Raw genomic sequence first — 23,663 nt, 5'->3', positions numbered from 1 at the left:
AAAACGGGGTAAAATTCACTTAACGATGTAAATCTTGAGCTCAGTTCTGGTCATAAGTTGAAGGACTACCTGTCTAATCCTGTGTAATCTCCTAGCATTTTCAAGGTATTGGAGAAATATACCGGATGGAAAGAAGAATATTTTTGTGCGTTCAAAACAGGGTTATATACTGAATGCAAACCTCACGGGAAATTGCAGAACAGTGACATGAATTTTGCAGTAATTTGGAAGAAGGAAGAACAAACATGAACATTTAATGACCAACTCACTTTAGACTCCATATACAGGTCATCCTCAACTTACGGCCACAATTGAGCTCATAGTCTCTGTTGCTAAGCGAGACAAATGTTAAATGAGTTTTGCCCCATTTTGCAACCGCCCTTGCCACGGTGGCCAAGTGAATCCCTGCAGTTGTTAAGTTGGTCACAGGGTTGTTAAGTGAGTTTGGCTTCCACGTTGACTTTGTCCTAGTGACCCTGGGACACTGCAACCATCGTAAATATGAACCAGTTGCCAAACATCTGGATTTTGATCACATAACCAAAAGGGTGAAAATCGGTTTTTTCCAGTGCCATCGTAACTTTGAATGGTCACTAAAACAAACTGTTGCAAGACAAGGATGGCTTGTAGCCTGTTTCCAATTCCTTGTCATACTTTTCAGGTAAACCGTTCTCCATGGGTACATGAGGACTAGTCTCTTTGAGGTTCAATGAATGAGGCTCATTTTTCTAACAGCTTGTACCAGGAGGAATTGTACGGTTATCGGGATATCAGTTAAGACTTTACCATATCTGTGCTGCAAAAATCCAGAGGATCAAAACAACGAATAAATTATTTGGCACTCTAGAAACGCTCGTTCTAATATAAATGGAGCAAAGATCTCTTGCATTTTCTGCTCTATTGTCAATCCAAATCAATCCTTTAGACATTTAACACTGTCTGGTACTAGTGTGAGAAGAGAAAGAAAGAAGGAAAAACAGGAGAAAATTGATTAATTTTAAGTGTCAGGAACTGGACCCTTGGACATCCAAGTAGAGAGAATTGGAGCTATAAACGGATCCTTGGAACCTCTCTGAAAATAATCAGAGATTTTTAAATCAACCCTGGAAAGCAGCCACGGCTGTGCATTGATAGCATACATCGAGAGCCGAAAGGAACATAATTTACCAGGTGGTGCTTTGCATAAAGTAGATGCTCCATTTTTGAAGCTCACCAATATTTTGTTTTAAAAATAAAAAACAACGTGCAATGCCATAACTCTTGGTTTTTCCTAAACTTATTTTCTACAGAGCGTTTTATATATTTTTTCCTCCCCAAATAGCTTTGCTTCCATGGGTTGATGCTATCACATATTTGCCATACAATGGAAGAAGAAGAAAATTTGCTCCTTCTCCTAATTCTAAATTGCTAATAAAGCTTCACAATGTCTTCATTTCTTTCCTATTTTTAGATATGTTGCGGTTGTTGTTTTTCTCCCCTTTAATTCTGAGCAAAAAAAAGAGGAAAGGGTGCAATTGCCCTGCAAACGAAAGCTATGCTAATTTTAATCTGTATAACAAGCTAATTCATTTGATGCCAACGCTATGAAAGATTCTTTGGATTGATGTGGCCAAATATGTGCCAGGATGGAAAACAAAAACCAGATTTACACCGTTTGCGGTTTGATGAAGATGCTTGGCTGGACTGCAGGATGCAACCTACTACAGGTAGCAATCAACATGCAACCACAATGGAGTCCAAAATGTATGTTGCTAAGCAAGACAGTTATTGAGTTTGGCCTCATTTTATGATCTTTCTTGCTATGGTTGTTAAATGGGTCACAGCCATGGTTAAGTTAGTAACACAGTTAAGTGAATCTGGCTTCCCCATTGACTTTGCTGGACAGAAGGGTCGCAAAAGGGGACCACATGACCTCCGAGACACTGTGACCGTCATAATTAGGAGTCAGTAAATAGGAGTCAGTTCTCAAGCGGGGTCGCTACAGCAGTCATAAGTGTGAAAAATGGCCATAAGTCACTTTTTTCAGTGCCATTTGTAACTTTGAATGGTCATTAAACGAATGGTTGTAAGTCAAGGACTACCTGTGTCAGGGCTCCGGTAGTTATCCCCCATTTAAATCATGAGTCTCTAGCTGGATTTTCAAAGGCTTAAAGAAGATTTATTAGGAGTAAACTTGCCGGCACTACCTGGGTGCAGCTGACTCTGAGACACATCAGTGATTGTCACCCTTGACCCTGGTTTCCCCCCACCCTCTGGGTGTATTGTAATTCATATTCTCCAATGGGACACATCCATAGCCAAGTCATCAATCATACTCTCCAGTTAGAATTTTGCGCGGCAGAAACTTCAGTTGCTTAGAACCATGATGGCGAACCTATGGCACACATGCCATAGGTGGCATGCAGAGCCCTTTGTGCCAGCATGCGAGCTGCAGGCAAACTTACCTCACTGTGTATGCACACACTTCACAGCTGATTTTCAGCCAGTTTGAGGCCTTTTTTGGCCTCCCAGAGGCTTGAGGAAGGCTTCTGCAGGCTTTGCAGGCCTAAAACTAGGCCTTTTTGTCACTTCCTGTTTTTCTGGAAACACCAGAAGTGACAAAACGGGCCTAGTTTTCAGCCTGCAGAAGCCTTCCTCAAGCCTCTGGGAAGCCAAAGCGTGCGCACAATTTTCGGCACAGGAGCCCAAAAAGGTTAGCCACCACTGATGTAGGTAGTCGTCGACTTACAACAGTTTGTTTACTGACCGTTAGCAAAGTTACAACAGTGCTGAAAATAGTGACAGGGCCATTTTTCACACCTAACACAGCATCCCCATTGTCACGGGATTTACATTCAGATGCTTGGACGAATTGACCACATTTATGACAGTTGCGGAAGTTCAGGAGTCAACTTGGGAACTCGGATTCACTCAACAACCATGCGATTCATTGGACATCTGCCATGATTCACTTTTAACAAACGTGGTGAGGAAAGTTGTAAAACAGGACAAAGCTCACTTAGCAAATTCTTCACTTAAGCAACATAAATGTTGGGCTCGGTTGAGGACTACTTGTGGTTCTCAAGATCTCTTGACTACTGATCAGATTTGGACCTGGAATAACAAAGTTGGAAGGGACCGTTGAGGTTTTCTAGTCCAGGAGTCCCTAATCTTTATGGCTTGGTGGCCTGGCTGTGGGGAGAAAGGGGGAACATATGCAATCCATGCAACAGTGGTGTACTCACATGGCCCAATTCCAAATAGGCCACCGTAGTGGGACATGGCCCAGAGATTGGGGTCCTCTGCTCTGGTCGAAACCCTATATACCCATGATGGCAAACCTATGGCACGCGTGGCACGTAGGGCCATTTGTGTGGACACGCGAGCCCCAGCCAAAGTCACCTGCACTGCACATGCCTGCGCCTCCCAGCTGATTTTCGACCCATTTGAGGCCATTTTCACCCTCCCGGAGGCTCGAAGGAAGCCTCTGCAGCCTCTGGAGGCTGAAAAAGGGCCCATTTCCAGCCTCCCAAGGCTGCAGAGGCTTCCTTCGAGCCTCCAGGAGGGTGAAAATAGCCTCCCTGGGTTCCAGAGGCCCTTAGGAGGCTGAAAACGTGCACTTCTGGTATTTCTGGAAGGCCCATTTTTCGGCCTCCTGAGGCTTCAGAGGCTTCCCTCAAGTCTCTGGGAGGGCGAAAACAGCCTCAAACGGGCCGAAAATCAGCTGGAAGGCGCACGCATGTGCAGTGCAGGTAAAATAGCAGGGTGGGGTTGTTGCGCACGCATGCACAAGGGGGGTGGGATGCACTGCATTGTGGGTGACAGGACACATATGTGCCCACTATTGTGCGCTCACACACTTTCGGCACCACCACAACAAAAAGGTTTGTCATCACTGCTATATACCATTTCAGACAAAGAGTTGTTCAATCTCTTCTTAAAAACTTCCACAACTTCTGGAGGCAACTTCTGTTCCACTGGTTAATTGTCCTCTCTGTCAGGAAATTTCTCCATAGTTCTAGGTTCCTTCTCTCCTTGATTAGTTTCCATCCGTTGTTTCTTCTCCTGCCCTCAGGTGCTTTGGAGAATAGCTTGACTCCCTCTTCTTTGGGGCAGCCCCTGAAATATTAGAACACTGCTATCATGTCACCCCTGGTCCTCCTAAGTCCATCTAAACTCTGACTAGGACCCACTCAGAGCTTAGATTAGAGCCGAAGACTAGAATGGACAATAGAAGAAACTTTCTGGAAAATTACTTGCATATTTATGTTATATTAGTTGTGACTAGGGATCTCTATGGAGGCTCTCATTCATTCAGGTCAAGGTTATCCCAATGGTGTTTTTATTTTAAGGGCAAGTGGACTTTCTGGTTTTTCTTTAAGATGTCTTGCTTCATATCCAAGAAGTTTGTTCAGTTCTAAATATCTGGCAGGAAGTGAAGAAGATTCTTGGATGAGAAGAATCTCATCCAATAATCTTCACTTCAACGGAAGTGAAGAAGAAGATTCTTGGATGAGAAGTGAGACATTCGTAAAGAAAAATCAGAAAATCAGTTTCAAATAAAAGCATCTTTGAATTGTGACTAACAGTATATTGAAATTGGAACTGGAATATTCTTTATTGGCCAAGGAATTTGTCTCCAGTGCAAAAGCTCTTAGTGTACATACAAAGTGATCAATCATGGGTCATAAATCATAACATACAACCGATTTTTTTGTAAAATTGTATTTTATGATTCATAAATTATACAATACAATCTGGTGCCAGCAATATATCCATGCTGTCATCAGATGTCCAACTGCAGAGTTTGACAAAGGCAAGAAGGCATAGTTATAACATGGAAAGTTGAAGAACAAGAAGAGAGATTGCTGACTTGGGGAAATTGTGTTGCTAATCCAGAGACTACAGTACAAAAGAAATCTTAAAGCATCTGTTTCTCAGCCTCCTCACCCACTAGTAGAATTGCACTGTATAGTTGCCTTTTGTAGTCACGTCACAGGAAGCGTGATGAAAAATGGCTTCTTCCCCAGTAGCGCTGTTCAGTGGGCTGCTGAGATTTCCAAAATCTAGTTTTCAATTACAACTGTTCTTCTGTTAAACACACAAGGGAACACTCTCATGATAGCACCGTGTTTGTATTTTGACTTCTGGCTTGATAAAGTAGATATATTTTCCAACAGAACTACAGGAAAAGTATTTTACACATGTTAAAGGGCTATAATAATTCCTATTATGTTTGACAAATATTAGCGCTTTCTTAACTATATATATTTTAAAATATTCCACAGGCAAAATAACTGTCCTGTTTAGCATTTTTTTCAAATTTCGCCTGCAAATGTAGCAGGAATGTTACATTTATTCTACTTCCTGTATAACATTATGCAGATTTTAAAAATAAAATAAAAATAAAATGTAATATATTTTATAAGCTAATAATAACTGGGTAAATAAAGGTTTTTAGCATGTCTTGCCTATCATTTACAGATACTGAAAATTTTGGTAATCTTACTCACTAAAGATGTGAATGTTTTAATGTTCCTTTACCGTTTCTTCTTCTTTTTTTGGTAATCGGATGGGGATTCAGTAATGACATTTTGTCATATCAAACCGTGATTATAAATTTGCACTGTACAGTCCTCATATGTTATATATTCAGGGGTGGGATTCTACCTGATCTGTCCGGTTCTATAGAACCAGTTGTTATGATTCTACGCAGTTCAGAGAACCAGCAATTCGCTCCACTGGCTGGCCCCATCCCATCCCACCCCACCCCGCCCACTCACTCCTTACCTGAGATGCACACCATCCAATTTGCCTGTGTTGTGCCTTCTCCTAATTTTTGGTAAGTTGCTATTTTTCCTCCCCCCCCCTCCAACCATCAGCTGTTCTGCTGTGCCGGGAGATATACATTAGCTAGAAAGACCTTTCTTAGGACTGAAGCTTCTATTTTTTCAGTGCAGACTCAGGCAATAGATTGCAGAAAGGTAGGTCTCTGAGTGAATCTGTGATTCTGCAAGCAACTCAATCTGCTCTGCCTGATTTTGGGTAAAAGTTGTGGTTAACTGGCAGCAGGTGCAGACAGCTGAGGAGAGCGAGGACTCAGATGAGGGGCCAGGACCATTAGGGAGTAGACTGCTGCCTTCAGAGATTGTGGGGGCTGGCAGCAGCGATGAGAAAGTTCCCAAGAAGTCTGTGCCAAGTGCGCGTGCATGCAGGGCTGCTCGCAAGAAAGAGCAGCTGCAGCAGCATGAGTGACTCAGGAATAAGGCTGCAAGGTAATGGCCCCTCCTTCAAGAAGATAAAAGCCAGCTGTGAATCAGACCTTCTTTGCAGGAAGCAAAGACGTTTTGAAACTCGAGCACTCGTGGACATTGCAGTATGTTAAGTTGGCATTTGAAGACTCTTGTGTTATAAAATATCTCTAGGTAACCTTATTTGTTATTCTTGGCAGCCTCGCACAGTTTGTGCTTACCAAAGTTAGTTTGCAGCAGCCTTTTAACCGGGGATTCGTAAGAATCATTAAAAGGTTTCTGTTCCCTTTGATTCATGTTTGTTTTATTGGAAAAGGGTTTGGGTCAGAACAATGTGTCACGGGCTGGCCATGCCCATGCCTGGTTTAGTGAAGTGGGGGGGGGAGTCCCGATACATCACGTGACGCTGCTGTGACGACGTGAATTTGACACCCCTGGACTAGGGCACTAAATCTTTCTGAACTACATCTCAATCTGTGATCCTAATCCTTTGATAAAAACTATTGTGTGGTCCTTTGTGTTTTAGATACTAAGCCAAAGAGGTAACTGGTCTTCAGACAAACGAGCTTATCTGATGCTTTCAGGAGAATGGACCCACTCTTACTTATTTCTCCTTTAGCCAAGAATATTTTGTAGCCAAAATGTCATAAAGTCATAAAAGGTGCCCCATATGAGAAAATCCAATGCGTTTCTTCTTATTCCTTCCACTAATAATAGTTTATTTTCCTATAGGCAACATAAACTTCTCCTTTTCCAGGAATATCTAGCACCACTAGATGTCCCCAATGTTCCATGAAGATTTTGCACATTATACATATACAGTATGAGAGAAAATTATTACCATTCACTTCTTACAGCGTGCTATTTTTAATGTTCCAATTTATTTAACCCGTGTGGTTGAAAAAAAATGTATGGATATATGGCGTATATGCTTCCCCACTGCAATTCATGGTTCCAGGAAAGTTCCAGTAAAATTGAAATCACAATAATAATCACAATAATAATAATAGCTGCTGCAAGAAGATTGCACAGACTTGACTACAAGCAATGGCATGACAAAGTAGTGACAATGGTACATTGGAAGACCTGCAAGAAATATCTGTCATGCCCTGTCTGAATATGATTCAAAGGAGGAGGCTGAGCAGGTGACAGGGAGTGGGAGTGTGGTTCCCTTGGCTGTGGAAGAAACTGGGAAAGGGCACAGTCCGGCTGGGCAGAGCAGGGAAGAGGTAGAGCAAGGGAGAGGGAATTCAGAGGAAGACCCAGACCCACCCCCTCTTTATCCTAGGGCACGCAGGGAGGAAGAGAGAAGGAAGCAATGTGAGTTGCATGGCTTAAGGGTGAGGAAAGGGCCTTGATTCCCTTCATTAGCTGCAGTTGGGAACACAGTGTTTAAAAAGGAAAGCTGCACACAGCAAAGTTATTGGGAGCAAATCGTGAATTATCTGGTATTGTCGAGGCTTATCTGCGTTCCTGGCATCTTCTCACCTGTGTGTGTTTTGCTGGTCTTTCAAACTGCAATTCCTTCTCCTGCCCTGTCCAGTTAATTGCTGCAGTGTGGTTTGTGTGGATTTTTAGTTACAGTTTGTATGTACTTTGTTTTCAGACTGAATTTCCTCCACTTAAAGGCTGTTTCTGGGAGAGTTTTTCTCCAGCCATAGGTAACTTGGACATTGTGGGCCAAGTTGGAGATAATAAGGGGATTCTTCTTGCTTATTTGACTGTGTTGCCTTCATGCCACACCCCGGGTCATCACAATATCATTTGTTTGCAAGCAAGAACTGGTCGGGCCATAAAATAGTGAAAGTCATAAAAAGCGATGTTAAATTGCTCTGGGACTTTAGAATTCAAACAAACCGGCACCTGCCACCTAACATAACAATTGTCAGTAAGAAAGACCAAAAAGAAGTCTGTATAGTGGATGTGGCAGTGCCTGGAGAAAGCAGAAGAGAAGAGAACGACCTGGGGAAAATCACTAAACACAAAGATCTGAAATAGAAGCAGAGCAACGGTGACAAAAAGCAAGCAAAGATAGCACCAATGGTACGATCTATGACAATTCGCCATGACCAACTCACCGCTGCCAACTTGCCACAGCCAACTCACTGCAGGTCAAGAGTTACACTAACATTAAAGAAATAGTGAAATAGAATCATTGAAGAAAAGGTGCAAAAAGAGGGACAGCATGAAATGTGAATGACATTTTTTTTCTCATTTATTTTAAATTATTAGATTGTCTTGCTGCAGCAAGTTGTCCCACGGTGAGTTGGCCGTGGCAAGTTGTCCCATTTCACCAATAGTAATAAGTGCCTTGGGTGCAATGCAATCCCAAAACATCTGGAGCGCCACTTGAACACCATCGGTGTTAGGATACTGAATTTAATGGCTGGGACAGCATATGGTGTATGATAAGCCAGAACGCACAGTTGTAGTTCATTAATTAGAATTTGCTGACTCATACATGAGGCAATCTATGCTCTGATTGGTTGCTGTTAAATATAAAGGGTGAGTTTCCCTTTTTTCCCGCCTTTTTTTGTCTGTTCTGCACGGTGTTTTAATTTACCTCAGGATGTTCCTGCGACTACCTTGTAGAAGTTCTTCCTTTTGTGGATGACGACAAAGACAGCTGTAAATTTGAATGCCTATACATCTGGCTTTGAGGCAACCCATAAATATTAACAAATTGGCTAGGATTAGCCTACACAAACCCTAATTCTGTTAGCCTTGTAAGGTGTACTAAAGAGAAGTTGGAGATGACACAAGTTGATTATTTTCCTCCATCCTTTTTATTTTTGAGGGGAGATTTGATTTTTTGAATCCTTTTTTAATGCAGAAGATACTGAATGGTCTTCATGAACAGACTGAGGCAGAGGGCATGGCAACAGGGCACATAGGAAATGACTAATGAATGGAATCAAATGGAATCAGAATAGAGCTGGAAGAACCCTTGGAGGTCATCTCGTCCAGCCCTCTGCTCAAGCAGGAGACCCTATACCATTTCAGACAACTGGCTATCCAGTCTCTTCTTCAAAAACAGATGCTGCAATAATAAATCTATAATAACATCAACACAATAGCCCATTAAACTCTATAATTAAACTAAATATTTTAAACATTTCCTTTAATGTTTTATTAAATCTTAGGATCTATCATTATTAAACATTTTAATATTTTAATCTTTTATTAAATCTTATAAAATTCTAATTTTCTATTTCTAACACAAACACTACAATACAATCATATGTACTTTGCAGAATCTTTTTTTTTTTTAAATTATGCATTACCCTTTATCCCTAAGCAAAATTTGCTTTTTCCCATCTTGTTTTATACCTTTGTGGCTTTTCCCCCCCTTTTCCCTTTCTTTCTTAACCCACCTAGCCTTTTTACCCCATCCTCTCCTAACCTGCGCCTTTTTAGCTTCCCCTCTCTGTTGTATTCCTCTTTTCTTTTGCTTTCTAACATTGTATTGATTTTGCATCTTATTTTTTTCTTTCTTGGGTTTTTTTTTAGGTCTTAAGTCCTTCCTTTTCCTTCCTCTCTTTCTCTTTTCTTTCTTGATTAAATTTTTTGATTCATTAAAAATGGCTGCTGCTTCTTCTTCTTCTTCTTCTTCTTCTTCTTCTTCTTCTTCTTCTTCTTCTTCTTCTTCTTCTTCCTCCACCTGTTGTTGAGTTTGCTGGTAAATAGCAAGCACCATTTCTAAAAAGCGAAAGGCTTCTCCCACAGCATCCTTGCCTTCTTTCCTTGTTTTTCCATGTTCTTGTCTTAGTTCATCAAGAGGTAAAGCCATTACAAACCTTTTCTTCTTCTTTTTCTTTTTCCTCTTCTTCTTATTAAACCAACCAAGATATTTCAAAACTTAAAACAGTTCCCCAACGTCCCAGAGCCATCAAGCAGTCCAAACAGAGCACAAAGTTCTTCCCTTTGCAATTTCTCTTCCTGGGGTAATATCAATTAGAAAAAAACCCAATCTGTATTTTAAAGCCTTATTGCAGTTAACTTCTAGTCTCTAAATCTTCAAGGCATCTCCTCCAACAAAACCTTAATATAAGTTCTTTTTTTCAGTCCTCTCCCTTCCCACTTGTAACAAAGAGCTTTAAATTTTTACCTTCTATAAAAAAGCAGGTTTTTCAGTGTCCATTTGTTAACTCCGTAAGGGAGGGAGAGTAACTTTCCCTTTCAGCACTTCCATTCACCGCTTTAAAAACCTCCACTGGAAACAATGTATCATCCAAAAGATTGTGGTTTTCAGGATATTAAATGTATCTTAAAGGTCCCGGTTCAGCCAAAAAACTTTCACTCTACAACTTTCTCCTTCTTCGTCCTGCACAGTCTTGTCCAGCTGCCGGCTTCTTTGTGGCGGCCATTACAGACTGCCGTTCCACCGCCTTGAGAAAAGGGGGTTTTGCTGGCTGGGGAGGGGGTCTGCAATACCCCCAAACCCCTATCCGGATTCCCCCTGTCTTCGGCTGCCTCTACGGGGCAGCCTTATCCTCCAGACCCGTCGGGATTGGAGGCACCAAGACGGCTAGCACGGCAGAGATTGTGCAGGATCACGAATCTCTGCCGTCGCCGAAGCCTGGCAAACCGGAAGTCCCTCCAGTCTCTTCTTAAAAACCTCCAGTGATGGAGCACCAAACTTCTGAAGATAACTTCAGTTCCACTGGTTAATCGTTCTCATTGTCAAGAAATTTCTCCTTAGTTCCAGGTTGTTTCTTTCTTTCATTAGTTTCCATCCATTGCTTCTTGTCCTGCCTTCAGGAGCTTTGGAGAATAAATTGACCCCCTTCTTCTTTGTGGCAGCCCCTGAGATATTGGAAGACTGCTATCATGTCATCCCAGTCCTTCTTTTCTCTAGACTAGCCATACCCAGTTCCTGCAACCATTCTTCCTATGTTTTAGTCTCCAGACCTTTAATTATCTTTGTCCTTCTTCTCTGTACTCTTTCTAGAGTTTCAACACTTTTTTTTTATTAATGCAGTATTCCAGGTGTGGTCTTACTACGGTTTTATAAAGCGGTACTAATACTTCTAATACCAGTGATGCAGTGTTTCCCGACCTAGGAAAGGAAATAAGATATATTTCTGCAAAGATTCTTCTGGACATGGCTGCCACTTGCACTCTAGGTGGGAACCATGAGTCCAGATTGTGTACCAGCTCAGGCTGGGAGATGCCACTCCCAAATCACAAAGTAGTAGGGAACATAAAAACCACAGCCATCAGATCTTGTCGATACGAGAGCAGATTCCTTTCCATCCACACTGTTCCTGTAAGAAAAAAAGTTAATCGATTAGCAATAGCCCTTAGACTTATATACTGCATGGCATATTGGCGATGTGCGTGCGTTTTGGGCACTCGGTGCCGAAAAGGTTAGCCATCACTGGTATGGGGCTTCCTACTTAAGCAGGGGGTTGGACTAGAAGACCTCCAAGGTCCCTTCCCACTCTATTATTCTGTTATAAGAGCAATTTATGGTTCAGATAAAGAATGCACAAGAATAAGTGCAATGTTTAGTGAATGGTTTGATTCTGAGCAAAGAGTAAGGCAGGGATGTGTAATGGCCTTTAGGTTGTTTAATGTATCAAGAAATAGATAAGGGATGTATGTGGTGGTGTTAGAATGCATCTGTAATTTTATATGCAGATGATGCCTTATTCCTGGCTACCCAAGTGACTTTTCCCCTCCTTATTAGATTCTGCAATGCAACAAACACATATATGAAAATTAGTGCATCAAGTATCAAGTTAGCTGTCTTTGACCGGGGGGTGGCAGATGGGAAATGGAGCAGAGGATTATAAATAGATAAAAGTAGCGAAAGAAAAAAAAACTAGATGTTTATATACCTGGAAAGCATGAAAATAGGTAGAGAAATTTTAAGACATACAAATGCTGTAATATATTGTAATATTAGTTGCCTGGTTTATGTGTGCATGTTTATCTTAGGGGGGGAGGGGTTTCCCTCATTTTTTAAAAAAAGTTCCATACCAGTGAAATGACAAACAAAAGTAATACCAATGGAGGAGAATATTTATAGCTCAGGGTTGAACTGTTCAATCTTGGTGCTCTCTGACCTTGGTGATATTACTGTAGAGACGTTTCATTACCGAACTAGGTAACATAATCAGTGCTACAAGGGAGTTAGAAGGCCTACTCCCTTCTACCACTGATGGTGTTATTTAGCTGGGTCATGAAACATCTGCAAGAAAGCCACCAAGCTCAGAGAGCACCAAGGATCTCACAGTCCTCCCCTTCTTCTCCTCCACCTCTATCTCCTTCTAGTGCTGATGATATTACCTAATTGGGTCATGAAATATCTGTAAAAAAAACACCCAGCTCCGAGAGTGTCAAGGACCCTCATGCAAAAATGATTTCTGGGGTCTTCAAATATATACATCAGTAGGCAGGCAACATTTGTCTCCTTTACAGAGTAGTGCTTAGATATTTTCATAACTGATATGGATCTTGTGTCATCTCGTATCAGAAATGCAAGAACTAGAAAGGGGGAAAGTATTAATCTAATATTTTAAATATATAAAACTGGTATGGATAAAGTCGAATTAGACATCCCTCTGCTCTTTAAGTCACAACCCAAAAGACAACTTGGTTTTTGTAACTACTACACTACTATTGGAAGTTAAAACCCACCTCTCTCCTAGAAAATTGAAATATCCTAGGAAATATTAATAAGGCAGAATATTTTCCCTAAGAAGAGCAGAAACTCACCCCACACCCACATTTGCTAATGGTCCATTACTCTGGCCTAGGCCAGCCTATTTTACATAACAAAGATCTCCAGAGACAGCAATAATAGGAACTGCTCAAAGTCCTTTCATTACATCATCACCCAGCAAGGCTCAACCAAGCCTGGGACTCAGGACAGCCTACAGAGTTGCCCCTGCATGGCCCCATGGGAGTCTGACAACCAATCAGAATACAAGCTCAAATTCAAATCCCAACAGGGGTTATAAAACCAAGGGACTCTCAGCATCTCAGCCTTCCTTCTTTGGAGCTCCAAGCCATGTGGTCCTCCTGTCCACCATTAAATCACCTTTCCTAACAGCCTCCGTGTTTTCAGTGTCTTTTTCCCCACTTGGAACTGAACCCAGCAGGATAATTCTTCCAACACTACCAAAAACTATGTTTCTGTAATTAAAAAATGAGGAACACCAACGTGTTTTGATAGTCAGCATTCTTACCTAGGGCTCTTCAATTTCTTCAGAGTTTGGCAGTTTAATCTGAAGAGCTGCTCTGAGATTAATCCAGAAAAATGCATGCTTCCTCTTGTCTTTTGGCCATTCCAAGTAGGTCCTTTTGGACATGAGAGCTTTGAGTTTGTAGTACCTGGCGGGAATGATGTAGGCCGGTATGGACTCCAACAAAATGAGAATTAAACCGTTGGCGTTTTCGCTGAATAACTTGTGATGAGCAAAATATAGCTCGTAATGGCACCACTCGCTCTGCACAAAATTGGGAGATAGTACGAAGATGGACCTGTAGCTTTTCTCGATGCAGTCGATGATGTTCTCCACAATGCTCTTCCCTGCGATGAAGTTCCTCTCGTGTTGGCAGATCTTTAAGGACCCGTCTTCCTTCTCCAGATTGGGGATGAGCTCACTTTTGACCCAGTTAGCATCGTGCTCACTGTAGGAGACAAATGCGTGGTATTGGATGCTCTCGGGGATCTCTTCCGATTTATTCTTCCATAGCCGGTGTTTCACCTGGCTCCAACGACAGATCATCTTCAAATACCAGGGAACATCGAAGCGGACGCAGAAGAAAGCAACGACAGCTATCACGAACAGACCGACCGCTAAAATCACTGTAATCAAGAGAGCCACATTGCACTCAAGTTCAGAAATATGGAAATCTCTTAAGAGAGTTCCCCTTAAGTCGCTGGGGTATTCACACATATAAGCATCAGGCCAACCATCCAATGCCACAGATTCTTGTTTTTGAAGATGAATGAGCTGCCTTAATTCACAGTGGCACCCAAAGGGATTATGTCCTCCTTTTAATCTTCGAATATTCTGACAGGTCTGGAAGAATTCAGAAAACTGGTCAAGAACAAAATTAGTTTCTACGTTAAGCACCTGAAGGTTTCTAAAATGGCGACATCCAGGAAAAGCATTGAGTCTGTTAGAAGCCAAATTTAACTCCTTTAAAGCAGTCAGGTCAATGATCTCTTTAGGTACAGCTGAAATCTGATTACTTTGTAAGTCCAACATTTGGATATTGTTCGGTAAACATCTAAAAACAGAGTCTGTTAACTTGTTGGATGACAAATTCAGTTTAATTATATGTTCACCCCAGTTGCATTTGTTTTCACTGTCTTTGTAATACAGATAATTTTTACTTACATCCATATAATTCAGAGCGGTCATGTTAGTTGTCATTAAACTCACTTGGGTAAGATCTTCCAGTCTATTCTTTTGTAAAATGAACGTTTGTAGACTAGTTAAATTTTTGCAACCTTTTAACATTGTGTCAGTCAATGTGTTGTTTTTAAAACTTAAATATTTAAATCTACTGTCTGCTTCAGGACAATATATATATAATATACCAGTATCAGAAATAGTCAAGCTGTCAATGTTCAAGTTGAAAAGAGTTGAGTACACAATGTTTTGGTCAAATTTTGCTGTATCAAGTTGCCCATATTTGATGGTTAAACTTTTTAATGAGGGATCCACATTTTTAAAAGATCCAGCATTGAATTCAGTAATGGTTGGATATAAAATGGTTAAGTGACTAATAGTGGATTCCCCCACTGCTTTGAAGCTGTCAATGAGGTCTTTCCAAGTGAATTTTGTATTGATTATTGTTAGATTTAGCAATGTGCTTGTTTCATTCAGCGTCAGAAATGTTCTTAAGTCTCCCATTTGCTCCAATGGGATCTTAGAAAGTTCTAAACTTTCTGTACCGTTGAATCGTAGATCTGAGAGGATGCGAAAGTCTGCTCTTTGAGGGAGCACAATCCGAACCGTCTTTGCATTGAACACGAGGAGGTTTCCTGGCCTGTATTCATAAAGATCTTCTAAGCCCAGTAACAGCGTGTCCAGTTGTAAAGGCAGAAGAACGTTGACACTTGAAAGTTTTCTAGTACTAATTCCCAAATAGTTCAGCTTTGTTTTTTTGGTGAACTCGGTGGAGAGCGGCATATCAGTAAAGTCATTGTAAGCGAGATCTAGATGCTTGAGGCTTTTAACAGGAAAACCAGAAACAGTCCTTAGCATGTTGTGAGACAGATCCAGGTGCTCTAAGAATTTGTTGTGCTGGAAAACCCCCAAATCAATTTTGCTGATAGAATTGTGAGACAGAATTAGCACTTGTAAGTTGGGAAGAGAACGAAAATCAGAGATTTCCAATGTAGATATACTGTTATTGGATAGATCCAGAACTGTTGTTTGTGTTGATAAATGTTTAGGAACAGTGAACAGGAAGCCCTTTGAGTAATTTGCTATAAGTCCACTTGAGTGGGTGAAATTCCATGAGGTTATCACAAATATACAAATAGAGAGAAAATTATTCGTAGCTGACATTTTCCTTCCGGCCATAGGACAGTAGGATTTAGGCCTTCTTCTCAACTGGACATCGTTCTGTTAAAAAAAAAATCCCAGTACAATACTATGGTCAGCCTTTAATATTTCAGTATTAATCTTATCATCACTCCTCCCATTACATCCCCTGTAACTTAGTCACTTGTATCATAACGATTTATATTGACTGTTTCCTAGTATGATTTGATTGCTTATTGTACCCTATGACCATTATTAAGTGTTGTATCTTATGATTTTTGACTCTTGACGAATGTATCTTTTCTTTTATGCGCACTGAGAGCATCTGCACCACGACAAATTCCTTGTGTGTCTAATCACACTTGGCCAATAAAGTATTCCATTCTATTCTATTCAATATTCCTTATAATAAATGAAACCTTAACAGAATAACGGGAACGTCTGTTAATAATACATTAGCCCAGTGGTGGGATTCAAATTTTTTTACTAGCGGTTCTGTGGGCATGGCTTGGTGGGCGTGGCAGGGGAAGGATACTGCAAAATCCCATTCCTTCCCCACCCCACTAACCTGCTTTCCAGCTCTGTTCTCCTGTGCAGTGCAACCAAAAAAGACCCACCCCATCAGCTGGGACTTGGGAGGCAGAGAATAGATGGGGGCGGGGCCAGTCAGAGGTGGCATTTGTCAGTTCTCCAAACTACTCAAAATTTCCGCTACCGGTTCTCCAGAACTGGTCGGAACCTGCTGAATACCAAGTGTGCATTATCCCAAAAGTTCATATTAATTAAGCATATCTTGGTCTTCTAAGATACTAGAAACATGATTCGCTGCAAACTTCTCTAAAGTAACACAATAGCTCTCTGGGATTCTACGAGACGATTTCATTTGGGTGATTTGGGGAGGAATTAAGCAGCACATAATATTCCCTTTGTGTTTTGAGCTTTTCTAAGATCACTTGCACGTTTCACTCTCCTAGTTCCTTTCTTACTGGGGGGAGGGGGGGTTACAAGGTGTTGTAATAGCAGCTACTTCCTCCACATTGTGGCTCTTCAATATTCATAAATCTCAGTGACTAAATCTGTTTCCCACAGCCGCCTTACCAGATATGTCTAGATCTTTTTGTGACGTTGAAAGAACGCAATGTCATTTAAGTCTTTTACTTCTATTTAAAGTTTTGCTACACGTTATTGAGGTTCTGTTAAAGGACCCTTGTTGGTTTTTTTCATTCCCAAAACACTACCATGGAGTTTGATCGCTTCCCTTATTTTTCCCCCTTGCCTCTTGAGGCCCAAGAGAATCTAATTCTCTTTAGCTCTTAAGGAAGCGTTAGTCTTCTATCTATAGTTCTTTTTTTAAAAAAAAAAACATAAAATGGAATAAAATAAAATCCTGAAATACAAAAGCACTTTTTGTACAAGAACAAAAGAGCTCCGTGAACAAGCTACCAAACTTTTTCAGGTACCTTATGACCGCCACTGAGGCCCAAAATTTCCTGTTGCTAAGCAAGAGAGTGGTGAAGCGAGTTTTACTAAATCAAGCACCTGAATGTTGAGCATGTAACCCTGGGTATATTGCCATGGTCATTCAGTACAAAAAATGGCCGTGCGTCGCTGTTTCAGTGCCAGTGTAACTTTGAACAGTCACTAAAGGAAATGTTGTGAATCGAAGTCTACCCTCATCCATTTTGTCTTGCTTAAAATTCCTGGGGTACCTCAAATCAGGCCCTGGGAATAAAAAAAAAAAAGCTTTGGGGTAGGAATTGTTCCAAGGATTTTCTCCCTAGGAGCAAATCATAGCCAGTTCTAACAATGACTGCTACTGTTTCATTTCTTTCTTTCTTTCTTTCTTTCTTTCTTTCTTTCTTTCTTTCTTTCTTTCTTTCTTTCTTTCTTTCTTTCTTTTCTCTCTTTCTCTCTCTCTCCTCCTCCTTCTTCTCTCCCTCCCCCTCCCCCTTCCTCCTCCTCCTCCTGCTCCTCCTTCTTTCCCTCTCTCCCTCCTTCTTCTTTCTCTCTCTTTCTTCCTCCCTCCCTCCTCTTCCTTCTTCTTTCTCTCCCCCCCCCCTCCCCCCTCCTCTCTCTCAGACTCATGTTGTTGCTTCAAAAGAGGAAGTCAGGCTGAAATAACCCACGGGGTTAGAAAACGTCTGAAAACCAGCACATGAAAGCCAAGGGACGTTTGGGTGGCCAAACCTAATTTTTCATCCACCCAGCGCATTTTGTACCATTGAAGCCAAGACCCAATCCGTCTGGATTTGGGGAGCGGGTTGCTGTTGTAACCACGTTGGAGTTGCAAGAAGGAGGGAAGAAAGTCTCCGGGAAGGGAAGGATTTTCCAGCAATGCTGCCGGTTAGAAGAGAAGGCAGAAAAAAGCAACCCCAAAAGGACTTTTTTCCCCCTTCCTTCCTTCCCTTCTCCTCCTCCTCCTCCTCCTCCTCCCCTCATTATCATTACCATTATTACTTCGAAGCGCTTCGTAGCGCTCCCGGTTGCTTTAGCGCTGCTTAGGCAAAGAAGCGCGCAGCTCCACGACGGGTTCGCGTCCCGCGTTCTCCAGCTGCGCCTGGATTCCACCCCGACACAACGCGGGGACCTGCTCTCCTCCCCCGGACAGAGAATAACCTACCTCGGAAAGGATAGCAACGACCTGCCCGCCCGGCTCTTTGGATTATACAGCGATTCCCCGAGAAAAGCCCGCGAGCGCCCGGACACGGGTGTCGCTCGGCTTGGAACTTCCCTGCCTTCTGAACCAGAAGGAGGCTTTGCCCGCTTCCTCTTCCCCTTGCCGGGAAGACCCCACGCCTCCTTCGCTTCCGGACCCTCCTTGGCTCAGCAGCCAGCCCAGCAAGGGCGAGAGGTTTGGGGAAAGTGCTGGCGGACCCAAAGTGAAAGTGGAGACAGGAAATTTGTCAGTCTCGGCTAGCGCAAGCCGCCAGCCGCGCTCCCAGGCGGGGAAGGAGGGGGCAGAAAAGGGGTCCCAACCCCCTCTCCCCCCCAAAAAAACTTTATTCTTTTGATGCAGGTTCAACAAGTTTCTCGCCCTCCCCCCCAGCAGCTGGTCTGAGATAACAGTGGTGGGACTCATTGGGGTTGGTTGCTTTCCTGGTGTGGAGACAATAACTTGGTCCTCAACACCAATAAGGCCAAGGAGCTGATAGTGGACTATATAGAAGGAACAGATCAGACATCCAGCTCTTATCAATGGGGACGGAGTGGAGCAAGTGACCAGTTTTAAGTTTCTGGGTGTTCCCTAAAAGACCTGGGATGCTCATATTGCATCCCTGGTCAAAAGGGCCCAGCAGAGATTATATACTACTTGAGACTTTTCAGGAAACAACAGCTGAATGGAAAACTGCTGGTGACCTTCTACCGCTGCACCAGAGAGAGTATCTTAACTTACTGCACCTCTGTATGGTTTGCCAATTGCACAGTGGAAGATAGGACAGCACTCCAGAGGGTGAATATCATTGCCCAGAGGATCATGGGTTGCTCTCTTCCTCTCTTTGGAAGAGCTTTATAGCTCCCGCTGCCTTAAGAAAGTTCAAAACATCCTCAAAGATCCATCTCGTCCTGGGCACCCTTTTTTTGAACTGTTACCATCTGGCAGATGATATAGGATAATAAAAACAAGGACAAATAGGCTGAAAAACAGCTTCTATCCCAGGGCAGTAGCTCTGTTGAATTCTACTGTATAGTACAATATTAATGCAATATCAGGGGTTTTCTTTTTTTTTCTTTTTATAAAAGTTTTCTTTAAATTTTCACAAAACGTACAAATACAAATAAAATATCTTTTTTTGAGAACAGCATGACCCCAGGTTATCACTTCTCCATACAGACATAAACTCAATACATATTTACCTTATACGTTCTAATCCATATCTTATAACTATTTTTGCAATTTTTTCAATAGCTTTTCCCTTTCTTTACTTCCTATAGTCTCATTTTAAATTATCTCATTCCTTTCTTAATTCAATTACATATCTTTTTCTAATTTTTAAAATCTTTCTAATCAATGTTTTTATACTTTTGTCTGTCCTGTTTACAATTTCATATTATCTTTTCACATAAAACAAATTTTCCCCTATAATTACTAGACTGGAGTGTAACACCTTTGTATCTTTTTTCAAATCTTGTTTAAAAATTTAAGTTACACCTTTACAGTGATAACATTCATTTAGAGTATACATGTGTATGTATGTATGTATGTATGTATGTATGTATGTATGTATGTGTATATATATATATATATATATATATATATATATATATATATATATATATATATATATATAGATCTTTGGTTGTTCGGTTTTCTCCCGCGTAAGATTCAAGTATCTAGTATATATATATATTTGTTTTCTTAAGTTTTTGAGGGTATTTATATGTATGGTATTCAGCTTTGTTCGGGTATTTTCCCATGTCATTATAGTTGTGCTTTTAAAGTTCTGATGATGTTTTGGCAGAATCTCATCTGCCATCATCAGGCTTCTATATTTTGTGTGTGTGTGTGTGTGTGTGTGTGTGTGTGTGTGTGTGTAACAATAGTAAATGGAATAAGTATTCTATTCAAGTACAGCTCTGCCATTAATATTAATAACAATCTTTTACATTTCTATTTCTTTTAACAAACATTACCTAGTAATATCAGTTATCTTTCACTTTAATCATCTATATTTCATATTTTACTTATTACTGTCTTTAAATAAAAGCAAAACAATAGTTATTAACAGTAGTCAATAAATTATTATTCTTATTCAAATTCATCTTGTCAACTGATAAAAATCTTCCATGTTTCTTTTCAGTTTTTTTAACTTTCTTTTTAAATCATTGAGAGACTGATTCTCTTTACAAACAAATATTCCATTACACATCAATACAAATTTTTCCTATCACTTTAATCATCTAAACATATTTTCTAACCGTTTTCTATTTCAAATATAACAATGCTATCCCATGCACCCTTGCAGAATCCTCTCCTTAAGTTAAATTTTAACCATGGTCTCTGTGTCTTTTAAATAGGTTTATACCTTTAATTCTTGTATGCTTTTCTTGTACCTTTATATCTTGTTTCTGTCCTTTATAGCTTCTTTTCCTTTCCCTCTTCCCTCTCTTCTTTTCCCTCCCCTTTTTATTCCTTTTTCTATCTGATTCTCCCTTCCGTGATCCTCCCTTCTGCTTCTTCCTGATATTATGATTGCTTTTCAAATTACTCTTTTTTTTTTGTTTGTTGCTTCAATGCTTAAGTTTTTAACTCCCTTTCGCCCCTTTCCCTTTTTTACCCCGCTTAAAGTTGCTTGGTCATTAAAGATGGCTTCGTCTTTATCCCGGCCTTCTTGTTTTGCCAGAAATCTCCATTTCTAAAAATTGAAATACGAAGCCAAAAGATCCTCTTGTGCTTCTTCTTTTTGTTCTTTAAGTCTCATTTTTAACTCTTCAAGGAGTGATGCCATTTTTTAAAATTTTTAAACAACCCCCAATTGATTTTATTTTGTTTCATTAGGATCCACCATCCAAAATTCCAGGAATCATCCAATAATCCAAATCTGTTTCTTGCTTCTTTTGTCACTTTCTCTTTCCAGGGGCTTTATTGTCTTATAACAAAGTTTCAGCTACAATGTATCTTTTGCAAGCCTTGTTAAAATTCCACTATCAATTTTTTTAAGTCCCAGGTGGTCTCCTCCATTTTCCAGATTCCACCCTCTTGTTTCCTTTTCCCTCCTCTGCTTTCTTTCTTTTTTCTTAAGAAAATTCTTAAATTATCCAAGAATCTTTATCCCTTTGACACTTTATTTTCAGCTAGAAATAGCCTATTAATGTCAAAGTGGATTAGTATCAATTTCTTATTCGAATCTCTTCTTCTTAATGTTCCAAGTCAGTTAAAACTGTCGATGTGAGAGGAAGAAAAGCCAATTCCGTTTCCTTTCCCTTTCTTTTTCGCCGCTTAAGAACAATATCAGGGGTTTTAAATTCCATGTATAGAATGTGAAGGATGTGTGTTTGTGTCTATTTTCATGGTCATGATGTGCACTGAAGATGGTGTTTGATTTCGTTGTACGAGGTGCAATGACAATGAACTAAACTAAACTAAACTAAACTAAACTAAACTAAACTAAATTAAATTAAACTAAACTTGGGAGAAGAGCTGTGGACAAAGATGAAGAGTCAGACTGATAAAGGAGAGTCGATGGACCAGGGAATAGGATGAGGGTGAAAGGGATGAAAGAGAGTACAGTTAGGATAGGATGAGGGTGAAAGGGATGAAAGAATATAGCTGTTCTTTCACTTGCAAGTGGTCGTTCAGCATCCATTCCACATTACAAAGGCCCTTTTCATACTTAGGACTGCTGCAGCCTCCCCCAATGTGAATTTGTGATCCAAATTCAGACGCTTGGCAACTGACTCATGTTTATGACAGTTGCAGTGTCCCGGGGTGGGGAGTGGGGGTCACATGGTCCGCTTTTGAGACCTTCTGACAAAGCCAAAGGGAGGGCCAGATTAATTTAACAACCACGTTACTAATTTAACAATTGGAGTGATTTGCTTAGCAAGAAAGGGGGTGGTTGGATGATTCCTAATGGTGGATCCTAATGAAACAAAATAAAATCAATTGTCAAATGGGGTGCAATTCACTTAACAAATTCTCACTTAACAACAGAAATGTTGGGCTCAATTGTGGTTGTAAGTCAAGGACTACCTGTATCTATTTTGTCCTGGTACAAACTTTGTCTGAGAAGATTCTTGTGCATAGGCTTCGCTGTAGTCATAACTCAGTAACTCCACACCTGGACCTGGCTTTTAAGAAGGGCAAGAAAACAGGTAGTCCTCGACTTACAAGCGCAATGAAGCCCAAAAATTATGTTGCTAAGCAAGACATTTCCTAAGTGAGTTTTGCTCTATTCTACGATTTTTTTTCTTGCCACCGTTGTTAAGTGAAACATGGCATTTGATAAGTGACTTGTTCAGTGAGATCTGACTTCCCCCTTGACTTTGCTAATCACAAGGTCGCAAAAGGGAGATCGATCCCATGACCCCGGGACACAGCAAGGGTCATAAATATGAATCATTGGCCCAGCATCCAAATTTTGATTGCATGATCATGGGGATGCCGCAAAAGTCATAAAACTAGGTATGAAAAATGGTTCACATTTACCGGTGCTGTTTTAACTTTGAACAGTCACTAAATGAACTGTTATAAGTCGAGGGCCAACTGTACATCAACCGGCATCAATCAACAAAATTCTGGACTCATTCTGAGGCCCTGGGAAGAGACAGTGGTGGGTGGGGGAAGTGAAACTTGCAAAAGCAGTGAGAGCCTCAAAACCGGAGGTCCAATCTGCTCTGCTCCTGGCACATTAACACAATGCCTTTATCAACAGGGATTTCTTGGCAGCCACAATACGGAGCTGCTTTTTTGTGAGCGGCTTTTCTACCTTCTAGTCTAGCCTACCGCTCTCTGCATTTTGCTGCTGGGGGCCCCCATCCAGGCACGAGCCGAGTCCAGCCCTGCTTAGCTTTTTTCCTCCCATTGGGAAAGTAGCCGAGTCTTAAATCCCTTAAAAGCATGTTTATAACTACACGCATATTATTTCATGTACCCTGGGGTGTTTATCTTCTTCTGAGTGTTATGCCTTAAACAGAAATACCCATTTATAAATGTAATGTTTCAAAACTCTACAAGAAAATTCAGGTGAAAATGGTTTGCACGCTTTTAATGAATGAAACGAATGTGGAATTGAAAAAAAAAAAAGGAAAGAAAAGCTGCTGCGCCTGTCTATCTGCTGCGGGAGATTTTCTTCTTCGTAGTTTGTTTTTTTCCCGGGATCCAAAGCATCTCCTCCCTGCCAACCGCCCGCCCCCCCACAGCCAAAGCTCGGCCCTTCGCTCGGCCCGCCCCGAGCCCCGCTCGCTCCTCGCTTCTGCCGAC

General features: G+C 41.0%; 1 protein-coding gene across 7 annotated transcripts in view; it reads right to left on the bottom strand.

The window, feature by feature from the left end:
- LOC113435791 (toll-like receptor 6) overlaps positions 1–18,819 on the bottom strand; it is a 458,202-nt gene extending 439,383 nt beyond the window's left edge. The window contains exons 1-3 of one of the 7 annotated variants that reach the window (XR_015744191.1): positions 17,282–17,628; positions 13,427–15,823; positions 10,849–11,497 (exon numbers count right to left, since the gene is read on the bottom strand). Coding sequence is in view for 6 of the 7 variants with exons in the window: in XM_087936825.1 (XP_087792951.1) it covers positions 13,427–15,823; positions 17,282–17,296 (2,412 nt within the window). In the remaining variant the exon portion in view is untranslated. Of the gene's footprint in view, positions 1–4,065; positions 5,162–5,843; positions 11,498–11,532; positions 11,926–13,426; positions 15,824–17,281; positions 17,630–18,362 lie in introns of those variants that run through there. The other 6 variants (XM_087936825.1, XM_087936826.1, XM_087936828.1 and 3 more) reach the window with 6 other exon arrangements.
- Between the last annotated feature and the right edge of the window lie 4,844 nt (positions 18,820–23,663).

Source organism: Pseudonaja textilis, chromosome 6 (assembly GCF_049901715.1).
Source record: "Pseudonaja textilis isolate UNSWEBS1 chromosome 6, rPseTex1.2, whole genome shotgun sequence".
NCBI classification, from domain to species: domain Eukaryota; kingdom Metazoa; phylum Chordata; class Lepidosauria; order Squamata; family Elapidae; genus Pseudonaja; species Pseudonaja textilis.
This window is presented reverse-complemented; position numbering and strand designations above follow the sequence as displayed.